This window comes from Homarus americanus, unplaced genomic scaffold (assembly GCF_018991925.1).
Source record: "Homarus americanus isolate GMGI-L3 unplaced genomic scaffold, GMGI_Hamer_2.0 scaffold52980, whole genome shotgun sequence".
Classification (NCBI taxonomy): Eukaryota; Metazoa; Arthropoda; class Malacostraca; order Decapoda; family Nephropidae; genus Homarus; species Homarus americanus.
The window spans coordinates 1-15,374 of NW_024729805.1; the positions used below are offsets into that span (position 1 = coordinate 1).

At 39.7% G+C, this 15,374-nt stretch overlaps 2 protein-coding genes across 3 annotated transcripts; both read left to right on the top strand.

The window, feature by feature from the left end:
• The first annotated feature begins 66 nt into the window (after positions 1–66).
• LOC121866824 lies at positions 67–6,607 on the top strand. The gene is made up of 3 exons (XM_042366554.1): positions 67–249; positions 2,809–2,896; positions 3,154–6,607. The coding sequence occupies exons 1-3, from the start codon at positions 134–136 to the stop codon at positions 4,288–4,290; spliced, it is 1,341 nt and encodes a 446-aa protein (XP_042222488.1). The 5' UTR covers positions 67–133; the 3' UTR covers positions 4,291–6,607.
• Positions 6,608–7,602: 995 nt separating this feature from the next.
• LOC121866823 (solute carrier family 22 member 5-like) lies at positions 7,603–14,563 on the top strand. Of its 2 annotated transcripts, none has more exons than XR_006089030.1 (3): positions 7,603–7,722; positions 13,459–13,641; positions 14,131–14,561. XR_006089030.1 is itself a non-coding variant. In XM_042366553.1 (3 exons), the coding sequence occupies exons 1-3, from the start codon at positions 11,814–11,816 to the stop codon at positions 14,236–14,238; spliced, it is 516 nt and encodes a 171-aa protein (XP_042222487.1). In that variant the 5' UTR covers positions 11,795–11,813; the 3' UTR covers positions 14,239–14,563. The 2 variants fall into 2 exon arrangements, 1 of the variants encoding a protein (XP_042222487.1); XM_042366553.1 differs by lacking the exon at positions 7,603–7,722 and adding an exon at positions 11,795–12,038 and having other exon boundaries at positions 14,131–14,563.
• The last annotated feature ends 811 nt before the right edge of the window (positions 14,564–15,374 follow it).

Sequence of the window (15,374 nt, forward strand, 5' to 3'; positions counted from 1 at the left end):
AACCGCCCATCATTTAAAGTTTCAATATGGGAACTATACCTATCTGTACGTACTAATACATTAATGTGGTTCCAGGAAGTGTATTGAGGTGGAGGAACCCAGGTGGTTGTGGCCACTGGACTTTAATTCTCGGATGTTCTTTGAGGGACACAAGGTGGGGGCAAGATACTCGTGTGTGGTCAATCTCATCAACACGACACAACCAATCCACCACCACGTTATAATCAACACCCTCTATCATCTTTGCAAGTAAGTCTCTGTAGTTTGATAAAACCCTAAGAAATTAGTGCTCCTCGTTTATAAACGCAGGCTATTTACCAACGTAATAAGTACAACACGGCAGGTAGTTTATCATCAAGGTTCACACCAAACTAGTCCCATTTACGCTTGGTTCTCTTCAGCTCAGTATTGAGCATTACAGTGACAGTGTAAGTGCTCCTTTCATCAGGTTAATTATTTCACTTATCCTCATAACCCCGCATCGTTGTGGCCACTTAAGACTCAAACAAAAAACCTACATGAATTAGCCAAATAACCCATGGCATTTAGTCCTAAAAATGCCACAATGTTCATCTAAATGAACATTGAACGAGCGCAATCGTTCGCCCTCCTGGAAAGACAAGGGTTTGTGGCCAAAACTACCCACTTGAAAGGCCTGGACTTTGGGATATAAACCTCTTGCCAGCCTAATCAGAATCTTATAAGAGGAAAGTCAAGAAACAGGGGTTTCCATGGGGTAACAAACAACCGTTAGAGATTGACATCTCTTTACTACGAAAATAATCACAATAATTGACACCACTCACACAAATATCAAATAAACAATTACGGGAGTCAAGCAAGTAATGGAGTCAAGCTATTACGGCGAGTCAAACAATTACGGGAGTCAAACAAAGTACAGATATTTCCTACGGCTGCAGCCGGATGGAAAGTTCCGTTGACGCTGTGGTCAGTTCTCAGAGGGAAGGTCCAGGGCAGCTTCCTCAATTGGCGCCGGCGGGCGATGTCTTGCCACACAGTAGAGAAGCCAGGGTACGGACGGTGGATAGGGCATGGAGGAATTGGCGATGACGTGGCAGCCGTGGTAGTAGCTGGAGCAGGTGTATAGAGATTGACAGCCAAATAGTGACGGACTGGGGAATCAGCCCACGAGCCCCAAGACCCTCAGATGAGTACACGACCAGAGTTTGAACGAAGAGCAGGGCAAGTGTAGCTGTGGTGCTGGCTGGCTCCCCCTCCCCTCTAGTGTGGGCTGCAAACAAGCTGCTGACAACCATCCTGCTCGTTACAGCCCTTACACCCACCACTCAGTCAACTACTGTATCTCACATTGAATCATGTCATTTCTGCAAAAAATTTCGAATAGCATTGTCACATACTGTCATCTCCGCCAGCTTACTGTTAATCTTATTAAACATCAAGAAAATCGCCACTTGCTACTCTTTACTAGATATAAAATCATATAGATCACCTCTCAGCTTTTCTTGGCGCTCACACAAAGTCACTTGAGCTATTCTTGCTCGTCATGGCACTCTGCCTTAACACAGAAGCTACTGTAAAATCCAAGCTACACATTATTAAAACCAGGGCGGTGAGGTTCATTCTTGACGTGAAAGCAAGATAGTTACGTTGATCACGAAGTTGTGCAAAAGTTGTACAGTACATGTTAGGTGTGGCGGATAGAGTGGAGCAACTAAGAATGAAACACACAGGAATTTCAAAGGATTGTGCTCAGAGTATCTAACGGTAAACGTTGTAAAAATTAGTTAGGATATGAACTAGCAGGGCACTGGAGGGGACGAACTCAATTTTGTGGTACCTGGTGCATGTGCGTGGTCAAGCAAAAAACACTTTCTTTTTTACAGCTTTAACGGACCGGAACGAGTTAGCTAACCACATTATAACCAGTAAAAGTATCAAACAATTCAAAGCTAAAATTAATAGTAAAATAAATAACAGATGAAGCAAGAGAAGAGAGAAAGTTTCTGTATTATTAACCGCAGAATGCTGTACTGTTGAAGTGACCCGTCAGCTGTGGATAGTCCAGGTTCAATGTATTACTTGTTCATTCTATACAGTAAAGTCACTTTTCCTCCTGTAGACATACTACTACTGATTAGATACCGAGCCTAAGCCTACAGTAAGGACTCTCCTGGAAATAAGCATCTGGTAGTTTTGTCGACTATCCTTAGTCAAATTGCCTTAATGTTTCCCCTATTCGTATACCTGTACTGCCTTTGTATACAGGAAACTGTATACTCCCACGGTCTATGTACACTGTTCACATGTATTTCTGATACTCATCCTGAACTGTATACCTGCATAATTTATATACTGTACATGCCTATCCAATTTAAAGCTAAATGACAATTTTACTGATTTATTATTATTATTATTATTATTATTATTATTATTATATTTACTTGACTTGAAATAACGTTGGCGGACAAATTCGAAAATCTCCCAAGGAAAACATAACAAGGAGTTTGCTTCGAGCTTAATCACACACACTCTTATATTTTGACCTTAAGGAGTCACTAGGTGGAATAGCCAGTGTGGTGTAGGAGTTGTGTAGTATGTACAGTAGCTGACTGTTGGGCCAAACTCACATGACACTTCAGGTTTCAGCCTGAACGATTCTAAACGTATATAACAACAGGAAACCTGTTACCATTACCTGGACGCTCTTCAACTATTATTCTTTATAAAAGGTACTTCTCTTACTTCTGTCACTGTCCTCACTATGACATTGATCACAGTACATGAATAATATACAGTAACAGTAAGAGTTCTTTTTCACCCCACCAGGAAGATACCTTTCCTGGGAGTGAACATAAAGACGAGAGACGATCAACTTTGGTACTGCCAAGACGAACACTTCAACCTAAATTTTCAGGTAAATATTAAAGGTGACTGATCAAATGGGTCCGCATTCTATAAGGACAATAACCTAACATAATCATTAAGTTCTCAGACGTCCCCAACCCTAATGATTCCCAAACCTATGGGTTAGGAAGAGACCTTACGTCAAGATGAGTGTTTTTAGTAATTGTATAATACATATAAAGTTTTAATCAGATTAAAATTACGATATGACTACATTTTACCCCTTGTCAGAGTGTCATGTGCGTTATACTTTCTATTTGTTTTCAGATGTTAGAGGAAGGAACCAGTGTGATAAAAGAGTTCCAAAAGCTCAGCAAAGAAGGCTTGGGAACAGAGGATGCCCCCTTGATGAAAGTTCGGATGATCCCTGGGGTGACGGACGCCCCCTGCGCCTTCCCCGAGTATAACAAAGACTTCCCCCATCAATACGCCATCATCTTTTTCGTGCACCACTCCATCATGGACGGTACCAGTATGGCCTACATGTTACAGGCGTTTGTGGAAGTACTTGACAGAGTTTTGCGTGGCCAGAGTGTTGACAATACCAAACAAATAGGAGTATTTGTTTCACACCAGGAGATCACAGAAAAAGAACTGCTGATTGAGAAGATGTTGAACAATGATCAAGGACGATTGAGGGAGTTGAAACAAGAAGTTCTAGCAAGCACCAAATCGCCTGAAATATTAAGAGGTTATCCTGCGCCTGGGGGACCTAACCCGACCACTCACTTTCTTCACCGCGAGATTCAGCCAGAAAGGTTCCACAAGATCTACCTCCGGTGTAAGCAACACGGTGTAACCTTTTACACTGCCCTACAGGCTACTGTAAACACCGCTATAGTCGAACTACTGAAGGAGGCGGGAATCAACGATGAAGACTTCAATATCAGTGTCTCCAATACTACCAACCTGCGGCGATACATGCCAAGGCGCCCTTCACCAACACTTGGGCTACACTTGTACTACACCACGCAACTTGTCAACGTTAATCGAAATGTGAGGGAAAGTTTCTGGAACTTTGCTAAAATAATTGGCAGTGACCTGAAAACTCTCCTTACTTCAGAGGCGTCGCTGGTACAGAGTGTGGTGCGGAGGATGACGCTGCCGCCCATCGACCCGACTACTTACTTCATGACTCCTCCACCCTTGACAAGCGACTACAACTTTACCAATATGGGAGATTTGTCTGCCTTGGTTAGTGGTGATACTCACAGCGTTCAAATTTCAGGCTTAACAGCGCTCGTTTCCTTGTACAACTTGCCAAATATAAACTTTCACTCTATGCACACATTCCGTGGTAAGCCTCTCTACACGTTTGGTTACGCCTCCAACTACATGACGCACGACACAGCAGAGAGGCTGGTCAACATGATCTTCACCATCCTCGACGAAGTTAGTGAATAATGCCTCCAAAATGAGTCAATTAACATCCTGTTCTACCCAACACCACTCAACGATATTTATTCTAAGATGTGGGAATTTGTTCTTTATTTTTCAGCTACACTTAAGAATCATATGTGAGCTACAATATTTGTTGATCTTTTCGTTAAATTTCTTCATCCTTCTTTTATTTCCTTCTTCCCTCCTTTCATCTGTTTTCTATCATTTCCTTGGTGTTGTATTAGCCCCTTTCTTATAGGCAGAAGTATTTATAGAAATGGGTGAATTACATTAGACTTGTATAAATATTATCCCCCTGCAACTTTCCACTAGCTCTGAGGTAACATATTCAGAATACGCGATAAGGTGTGCCCACGGGAAGTCACGTCACGTAGTGCTGAGTTAAGCATTAAGTGACCGGCTCTCTGGCCACATATTGCAGGCAGTAGTTTGATAACCCTGACTAGAGGAAGACGTTATTGAGAGCCATCGGAGATGGGTCCGTTTTCCCTCGACGGAGGACGTCGTCGGATATATTTCCGTTCTCCCTCGACGGGTCTCTACTTACCTCACTCACCGCTCATCAACAGGACGTACTTAGCAGAGCTATTTAACATAGCCTCTGTCATCATTTAACCTTTGATCTATATTTTAGTATGTCTAGAATGTAAGGTAACGTGCTTCACAAGTCATTGTTACAAGTAGTGACAACCCAGGAAGATTGTTACTTACATGACAGTTTCCCAAGTAACTGTTATATTCACGGTAACAGTCTCCTCAACATATACACAGTTGATAAATGTAGAGATATTATGTTCTCCCCATTACTGTGGCATAACTGTTACATCTGTTACTTAGAAGGAAATCGTTATAGTGTTTCATCTTTTATTTAATTTCCTCTATTTTTTTTATTTGGTTTCTCTAACCCTTTCAATATTTTGTTCCATTCTTTCTTTACTCAATCGAACTCCATTTAGTTTTATTCTCTATTTTCCCGACTCCCTCTTTTTCCATATTTTTCTTCGTCCCATCTTTATTCTTTGTTCAATCTTCTTTACTGTACTCCGTTTTTTACTGTGAATATTTAAATAAGAATTGTGTATATTAGCTTAAGCTTCGATAACAGACACAGCTACAAAATATAGCTTCGTTGATTGGATTGATTTTAGCTTTAATATATTAGTGTTTGTTGAGCCTGAGCAGACATTGAAATGTTTCCTTAAATTGTGTAAAGGTGACTTATCAGGTTGATGCTATACATCTTCACTATAAACTTAAGTATACTGGTAGAAGACATAAATCAAATATTAAAGTTCTATAAAATATAAAGATATTAAAGGGTAATGAATGAAGAGACGAGTTCACTCCAGTCACCAACCAAACCCAACGTAAACTACCGAGCCATAGTTAACCTAACAATAAAGGAGATTCTATGATCATTAAACTAGAATTGGGTCTTTTCTAAGTTAAAATATGTCTTGTATGGTTATGTCAATCCAAGTTCTAAAATTAATGTGTAATAAAACTCGATGTGTAAGACATATATCACCCGTGACAATTGTGGGATAAAACGCCACACAAGAGGTTAGACTCGGCCATGATATTGTTTTTATATTACTAAGGATAAGACAGACTTTGGGTGACGAGGTCCATAAAGAGATATATGATGAATGTTTAGCAATATGACGTGGACGTTGAGGATATGATGAATGTTGAGTTAGACCGATGTAACAATTGTGTGGTGGATGGCGGGTAGAGGCTAGGCAGACCACATGGATGGAGGGAGCCAGTTACTGAGGACTTAAGGTCTGGGGAACTTGTCAGTAAAGGTAGCTGGTTTAATAATTGTTCTCGGTTAACATAGTTATTCAGCAAACCTAATTTAACCATTAAGGCTGAAGAACAGACCTATTGGATTCCAGTCCTAAAGAGTCCTAGGCATAATGTGCTCTTGTCCAAAATGAAAGGTTAGGTTGTAGCTAATAAGACCCAAGGCCAATTTTACACACATACACCATGTTTGAATCTGGATGTGTGAATGTAGGGAAAAACAATATGGAATAATCATGACAGCTAAAGCAACATCACTAATCTCGTTCGCTTTGCTTCAGTAAACTCTGCCTGAAATGAAGTTTTAACTCATATTTTTTTTACGGTTGACGCATAAGTTTAAATACACGCTTAAGGACCTTAGCTGTTGACTCGCAGTAGTACTGTTATATCCTCAACGTCAACTAATATGAACTTATATTTTGTGTGTGTTTTGGTTTCGACTTTGACTTATTGGAAACATTGTAAACCCATAGATAGATGTGTAATTGAAGTAAAATAATACCATTTTTATGTTTTATGTTTTCCCTAGACTCAACGCCACATTTTGTAAACTTTGTAAACCTATATGTACAGTCTAGTTCAAGATTCTTCGAACACTGCTGGAGACAGCTGGCAACTCAAGGCCGTTTGTTTACTATAGTACGTCATAAAAATTAGGAATAAATGTAAAAGTGATCGGTGATTGGTTACTTAGTTCCCCGTTGCTTAATTTAATGGCTGGACTTTGTTGTTTCGTATCATATTATACTACGTACTATAGTAAAAAGGGCCTTAACTTGCCAGCTCTGTCTCCAGCAGTGTTCGACCTTGAACGAGACTGTACATGTTTTAAACTCGGTATATTTAACATCATATATTGTAAACTTAGTTTGGAGCTAAAGTCATATTTTGTAAACTTTCTAGTTTATACCATATTCTGTAAACTTTCTAATATATTCAACATCACATGTTGTAACTTTGCTCAATCTAACGACACTTATTGTGAAGTCACATCCCAGAGCCAGAATCAAACTTCTTGAATTAAACATTTGTCTACTTGTTTCTTTAGTTTCCAATTTATATATTACAATTATTTGACTATGCTGTAACACACGGCTGTTAATGTATTTTTTATTGCAATAAATTCATACCACCATATCAAAGTATGTATCACTTAATGTACTGTAAAGTCGAGCACAAAGGTCTGTTAACCTCCCCAAGCTTACCTATACTGAAACAGTTTCGACGCCTGTGTCCTTATACTACCAGAAAGCGGACAGTTACCAAACATCATCATTAACTCGAATACGCTGGATAGCTTCAAACTTAGGTTGGATGGATATATGAGCAATACGGGTTGGGTGTAAATGGGACTGCCCAGTATGGGCCAATACGCCCACTGTAGTTTCCTCCATTCTTATATTCTTATGTTCTTATGTAAGCTGTGTTTACCTGCGTCTTAACTGTCTTATCTATGAGTGTGTAGATTTTATCGTTGTTGATAATTACCTGCAAACACGTCTGAGTACTCGTACTTCACTGTTAATTAAGTCTCGTAAAGACTCTGAGAGTTATAAAGTGTGAGGTGTACAGTACAGAACAAGAATTACAGACCTACTAGATCGGCGAAACCGCATTTATGAGGTATTTAATGACAAAAATTACAGGTCTTATGAAAGTGTTCAAGGATGCAGGAGAGAAAGATAGCTGTACAGAGACACAGTCGGTGTTCATATATAAGTTTCAGGCGTAAATGTACGATTAATGATATAATTACCTTATTTTTCGTACATTACCTGTATATACATAAAATGGAAAAGGACTTAATGTAACCATCACTCGTATGTACTTTACTATAACCATCTGGACGTTACCATCACAATCTGTATGTTACTAGCACCATATGGACATTACCATCACCAACTGTACCTTGCTATCACCATCAGGACGTTACCTTCACCATCTGTATGTTACGAAGTACCATATAGACGTTACTAGCACCACTTGAACGTTACTAGCGCCATCTGGCTGTTACTAGTTCCCTCTGAACGTCACTAGCTCCATTTGACTGTAACGCCTCCCAATAAAGATTATAACATTCCTTTAATACTCTGGCAAATATCTCATTGGGACCTGGTGACTTATTAGGCTTTAGTATGTCTATTTGCTTACTAACATCGTTACTAGTGATTACTATCACGCTTAATTTATTTTCTTCACTATCTCTGTATAGAGTCGGTGCCTCGGGTATCAGTCGCTGCTCTTGAGATGATATTTGTTAAGAGGTTATCAAGTACTGTTTGTTTTTACTTCTTGTCTCCCCCATGACGCAACGTACAGTAGGTGATGTTTCAAATTATTGTAATGAAAGGTTTAAAGCATCATTATAAACCGTTAAACCATCACAATACTCAAAAAGGATAAGAGGGTGGGAGTCTTATTAACTACCTAAGAAGCACCAGTGACTATTTTACATAACCATACGACTGACCATCTTATCTTCATTGAACTGTTCGTAAGCGGTGAGCTTCCAGATTCACTTCATACTTAACACAACTGATTAATTCACAATGTCGACTTACTCCCTCTTTTATCAGTCCTATAAACGCCTCAACTACCTTCATTAATATCAGAGCGTGATCCTTGAAGAATGTGACTCTGTTAAGACAAAAAACATTAACTGCAGTTTTGTGACAACTTTAGCAGCGTAGTTCTGGTGTTATCACCCAGGGTCATGCTAATGGTTCAAGGTTGGGCTGTTACTATTTATAATAATAATAATAATAATAATAATAGTTAACGGTTTATTGAAAAAATTCTGCAGCCCGAAGGCTGAAAATATACATTGGACATAAATGACTTATTACATACATTGGTGGTTCAATAAAAGCCTTCATTAGAGAAAGGTAAAGGAACATACAGTGAACATACAGATTAATGTAGGTGTTGAACAGCAAACTCGTAGTGTAGTAACTCCCTCCCAGATGGTGTTAGGAGGAACTCACGTGGTGTAGTAGTTCCCTCAGATGGTGTTAGGAGGAACTCACGTGGTGTAGTAGTTCCCTCAGATGGTGTTAGGAGGAACTCACGTGGTGTAGTAGTTCCCTCAGATGGTGTTAGGAGGAACTCACGTGGTGTAGTAGTTCCCTCAGATGGTGCTGTGTGTGTGTGTGTTATGCCTTAAATCCCTTACATACTATTCTTACCTTATGTAACATAATTAAAAAGAATATCTTTATGGAGAAGTTCGATGAATTTCAGAATGAACACTGTTACTACTGTTGTCTCGGTAGGGTTGTCAAAATCCTTCGTCCGTTGTGTCATATTATCTAACACAAAAGATGTCTTAGATAAAGACGAAAGCTAAGGTGCTCCATTGTTTCCCTGTGTGTTTTTATAAAGATTTATCTTATCCACGTTTTAATTGTGGATCTACATGATATATATATATATATATATATATATATATATATATATATATATATATATATATATATATATATATATATATATATATATATATATATATATATATATATATATATATATGTAACCGGTCGGAATTTGCTGGACTTTAATTTCTCACTTGACTTGGGGTTTATTAAAATTTAATAGATGGTAAAGGCAGTGGAAGCGCCCCTTTGAGAAAAATCCCGAACCAGCACAAGAACACTTAAATCTACTACACAAAATGAACTGTCCGTGACCCGTGGAAGGATAGCGTCTGTGACTGGGATGAATGAGACACACTGTAAAATTTAGACACTTATATTCCCTCCAACACTACAAACACAATCAAATAATGGTACACCAATATGCGCACCTCTTAACTTAAACTTTAACCACTACTCTGGGGAATAAAAGTTATACATGACATAGAAATTATTAGAAACACAGGCAACAATAAATTTAAAGTATCAAGAAATGTTAATTGCACATATGAACAGGCCTTAAGGGCTTTCACAAAATAATATCAGTCACTTAGGAAATGGTACTAAAAAATAAGAAATTAAATACTCCACAATGAATAGGCCTTAAGGGTCTTCAACAAAATAATATCAGTCACTGAGGAATGGTAATAAAAGATAAGAAATTAAATACTCTACAATGAATAGGCCCTAAGGGCTTTCAGCAAAATAATATCACTCAACAAAATTATAGCACCCCAACAGGTGTACACTTCCTAACCTAACCTAACCACTGCTCTGGGGAACAAGGTTATACCTGAGATCAGAATTATGAAGAATTAGAGGCATTAAAAGAATCAAATCACAGTATCACTCTGGTTCCACTTAATGGCACAAACATTCAAAAAAACACTACTATCAAAATTATTTAAGAAATATTAAACTACACACGTCAAGATAATATCAGTCTGAGGAATGGTGTTAACTACACCCGTGATAAGGAAGATAAAATGTTCCTCTAGGTATCTCCTAGAGTCCTAGACTCACGGTCTCAGTGTGTGACCATTAATATACTCAGATAGCCTCAGTGTACTCCCAGTGCGTCCATGGGCAGGAAGAGAGTGAGCCAATCAGACCTTGCGCAGTTGAGAGAAACTTTAGCTTCCCGTTAGCAAGAGGGTTTCACTAGCTGCTCGGGACATGTGGGGTTGTGCACCGGAGTGGTAAGAACTGATCACCCACTGCTGATGCTGGTCCCGTGTCGTGTTAGTTGTCGGGAGCACTCGTTCACTCAAGAGATCCTTTGCTACCCCGCTAAACAGTGACAGGCCTACACTGATCGGTCCAATGGCGACAATCGCCACCCTCAATCATCAACGGCAGTCAATCTCTCGCAGTCAACTCCGGTCAACTCCAATCAACTCCGGTCAACTCCAATCAACTCCAATCAACTCCAGTCAACTCCAATCAAGTGGGTTCTGACGGAAACCCTGAAATGAACTCACTGTTAGCTCTAGTTTACTTTATCACTGCCCTATCTAACCCTGTCTGAGATCGAATGAGACTTACTTGTTATACTGCAATAGCGCAGCACAGGTGACTAGGCCACGTGACTATTTCTGATGGACGCGCGGAACGTCTTGTCTGTGTGAATGCTCTCCGGGACTGGGCCTAGCCAGCGTCGCGTCTCCTCAAGGCGTTACCTTAGGTCTACGTGATATATTTACCGCCTAACTAATAACTCCTTGGGACACCCGTAACATTATTCAGACTGCTAAACGATCTATAATAATTTCAAATTCAATAATAGTCCCTTAACTTCATGAATCGCATCATTATTAATTCGGTAAATTACATTTAATATCATATAGGCCTAGTTCTGCAGTCTCTCGCTACGAGCAGGCAGCGCTCCCTCCCCTCAGATGACCTTGAACGCTCAGTATCACTCATGGCGGGGCATTTGAAATTACTCTGAAATTTCTGGAATATTACATATATATATATATATATATATATATATATATATATATATATATATATATATATATATATATATATATATATATATATATATATTACCGTATGTACACTTCAGTTATCATCTTGTTTCCTCAGACTTGATCACCATATCCCATTAAGGAGAAGGATTACTTAACCAGCACCACAACACAACCACACCACCACAGTAACCACACCACAACCACACGAATACACTCACCAACAACCATCACCACTCCTTCACCACCAATAATCAGATCCTAAACAAAACCTCCTTAAAACAGTTACACTCCCTCGCCTGCCACCACCACCTCTTCCTCCTCCACCAATATGCACTTCGAGGACCTGCTGTCAGTCATCGGATCCTTTGGGTTGTATCAGCGTCTATTGTGTTTCCTGCTGATACCACTCACCACAGGGGTCGTTGCCTTCACCTTCTACACGCAGCTCTTCGTGTTGACGGCGCCTCTTCACACCTGTAACCAGAGACCTCATGAAGGAAGAGACCAAGAGTTATATAACCATCTTGTTCCTCTGCTCAATAAGACGCCCTTTGTAAGAACCAAGGTAGAAGGAGGAGAGAGAGAGACAGAGAGAGAGAGCCAGGAGGGGAAGGGAAGGGGGGGAGAAGTAAACACAAGTAGTTAAGATATACTAAGCGCTTCAGGTAGTGTGGTCAACAATGCACTAGAAACCCCTTCCAAAAATGTAATAAGAAACCCATATTCCTCTACAATGCTTAAACCAACACTCGTGTTAACAAGGTCGCCAAGTACCAGGTGTTAGAGCAGTGGTTCTCAACCTTGTTTGCTCCATGCACCCCTTTCACCATATGTCAGAATGTCATTCCCCCCTCCTTTCCAAGATTGTTTGCCTCAAAAAGTGCATTCCAAATAATATGCATATAATACTGAAAACCTTTATTTTTTCCATATTAGTACATATACATTTACAATTTTACATGGATTATTTATATAGTGGAGTTTTACATATTAAATGCCAATTGAAAATGTTGATGTATTTATAAAACTTGAATAAAAGTAAAATAGTTTTTTTTTATTTATAATGAATTACTTAACAGACCAAACTGAAGCATAATGCAATAAACAAAAAGTTCAATAGAATACCATGATATTGTAAATTTGTAATTAATTTTATTCAGATGAAGATTACAGTCATTGTTTTTTCTTCGCCAATTCTGGGATACGCGGAGGAGTGCTTGAAAGGGCACAACGCAGGTCATTTTCTACCTCTAATCTACTACGTTGCTTCGTTTTAATTTGCAACAGAGTTGAAAAGCCTGACTCACAAAGATATGTCGACACAAACGGAATCGCACATCAAGGGCCAAAATTCTGTGATTGATTTCTCATCGAACATATCTCTTCCTCCCGAATCAGTTCCCCCTCTGTAAACTCGAATTTCCCTGGGGAATTCCCCCCTGGTTGAGAACCCCTGTGTTAGAGGATAATGTTAACTCCTTTACATGGGCTCCCGTGTCTCCTGAGAACAAAGGAACAATATTAAGGGATAGACTATAGCCTCTTCAGGGCTCCTCTCTCCTCCTACAGACACCCATCCTGTTCAAATTAGTGAGGCTCTTGAATGGTTCTTCACCACTATTACATACCCGATCAAAAACTTATTTAAAGATTGCTTAATTTAATATTTTTATACTAGACTACTGTACAGGTGATTTTTGACGTGCATTATTTAACATAACAAGCCAAGTTTCAATTTTTACATACCTTTACTGAGGGTGGGGTAAAATATCATCAGAACAAAAGATCTAAAAACATGATGATACTAACGTAAATATTCTCATACAATCCTTGTATCTACATACATACATACATACATACATACATTTAGTCAGTACTAACATACATACAGGTACGTACATACATACATACATACATACATACATTCATACATACATGCATTTAGTCAGTACTAACATACATACATACTGCAGGACTCGGACTCCAGGAAGCCTTACGCTTGTCACCAGTTTGACCTTAATGTGACCCAGTCTTACTTGGCCGATCATGACGTCATGAACGTGACCTCGCTGGAGCAACTGCCCGAACCTATCGCAGCCTGTGTCGACGGTTGGAAGTATGAGTTCGATCGCATGTTCTCATCTTACACCTCAGAGGTCAGTAAAGCTCATTAAAGGTTTGTTAAAGTTAAAGTTGATCAATTACGTTTATGGTTTGACAAAAGATTTATGTTGAAAAGAAAGTGTATGTATATTATGTATGCTGGATTATGTACTATGTATGTATATTATGTATGTGCTCCATTTATATTTATTCAGCCTAGCTAGCAGCGTGTGGCAATGTTATTACCATATCCCACATGCTTAATTAATGTGCCTGGCGACGTATGGAAGCTGCTAATGTATCACTTGCCATACGTCGTCTATGGTAGTTGACCAGGACCTTAGCTAGGGAGCAGTGCTATCCACCTCTGTGTACATACTCTTATCCAGTAAACCGAACCTACAAAACTATACAGGTGTTTGTGTTCTCTCCTGTATATAGAACTTATTACCCAGAATACCTAACAGAAAGGTGGGCAAATAACGAGAGAGAGAGAGAGAGAGAGAGAGAGAGCCAACAGTGATGCTCTCACAACTCGTCAGCACAACTGGGTGTGTGAGGACGCCTGGCGACCCTACATAGTGGTAACGATGTTCTGGACTGGCAACACTGTCGACTCTTGGCTCTGGGGCGTCGCTTCTGATATGTGAGTCTCTCTTCCAGGTTATGTCAGTTCAGTGTAAGTTAATTCATGTCAGTCCCAAATATATCAAGTCAGCACGAGTCATGTCGGGTCAACACAGGTTATGCCAGGACAGTATAGGTCATCTAATATGAACAAAAATCATGTCAGGTCAGCTCAAATCATGTCACTTGAGGTCAACACAAGCCACTCTAGATCATCACAGACCATACGAGAATAAGATAAAGACACACTAGGTGCTAGGACAACATAGCTCACCATAGGTAGGTAATGGGTCATCACAGGTAAAAGAGCCATAACCCCGACAGGTGTGGAGTACTGGTGTAGTATATGTTACAGTGGTGGAGTACTGGTGTGGTATACGTTACAGTGGTGGAGTACTGGTGGAGTATATGTTACAGTGGTGGAGTACTGGTGTAGTATATGTTACAGTGGTGGAGTACTGGTGTAGTATACATTACAGTGGTGGAGTACTGGTGTAGTATACATTACAGTGGTGGAGTACTGGTGTAGTATATGTTACAGTGCGGGAGTACTGGTGTAGTATACATTATAGTGGTGGAGTACTGGTGTAGTATATGTTACAGTGGTGGAGTACTGGTGTGGTATACGTTACAGTGCGGGAGTACTGGTGTAGTATATGTTGCATTAGTGGAGTACTGGTGTAGTATATGTTGCAGTGGTGGAGTACTGGTGTGGTATACGTTACAGTGCGGGAGTACTGGTGTAGTATACATTATAGTGGTGGAGTACTGGTGTAGTATATGTTACAGTGGTGGAGTACTGGTGTGGTATACGTTACAGTGCGGGAATACTGGTGTAGTATACATTATAGTGGTGGAGTACTGGTGTAGTATATGTTACAGTGGTGGAGTACTGGTGTGGTATACGTTACAGTGCGGGAGTACTGGTGTAGTATATGTTACTGTGGTGGAGTACTGGTGTAGTATATGTTACAGTGGTGGAGTACTGGTGTAGTATATGTTACAGTGGTGGAGTACTGGTGTAGTATATGTTGCATTAGTGGAGTACTGGTGTAGTATACGTTGCATTAGTGGAGTACTGGTGTAGTATATGTTACAGTGGTGGAGTACTGGTGTAGTATATGTTTCAGTGGTGGAGTACTGGTGTAGTATATGTTGC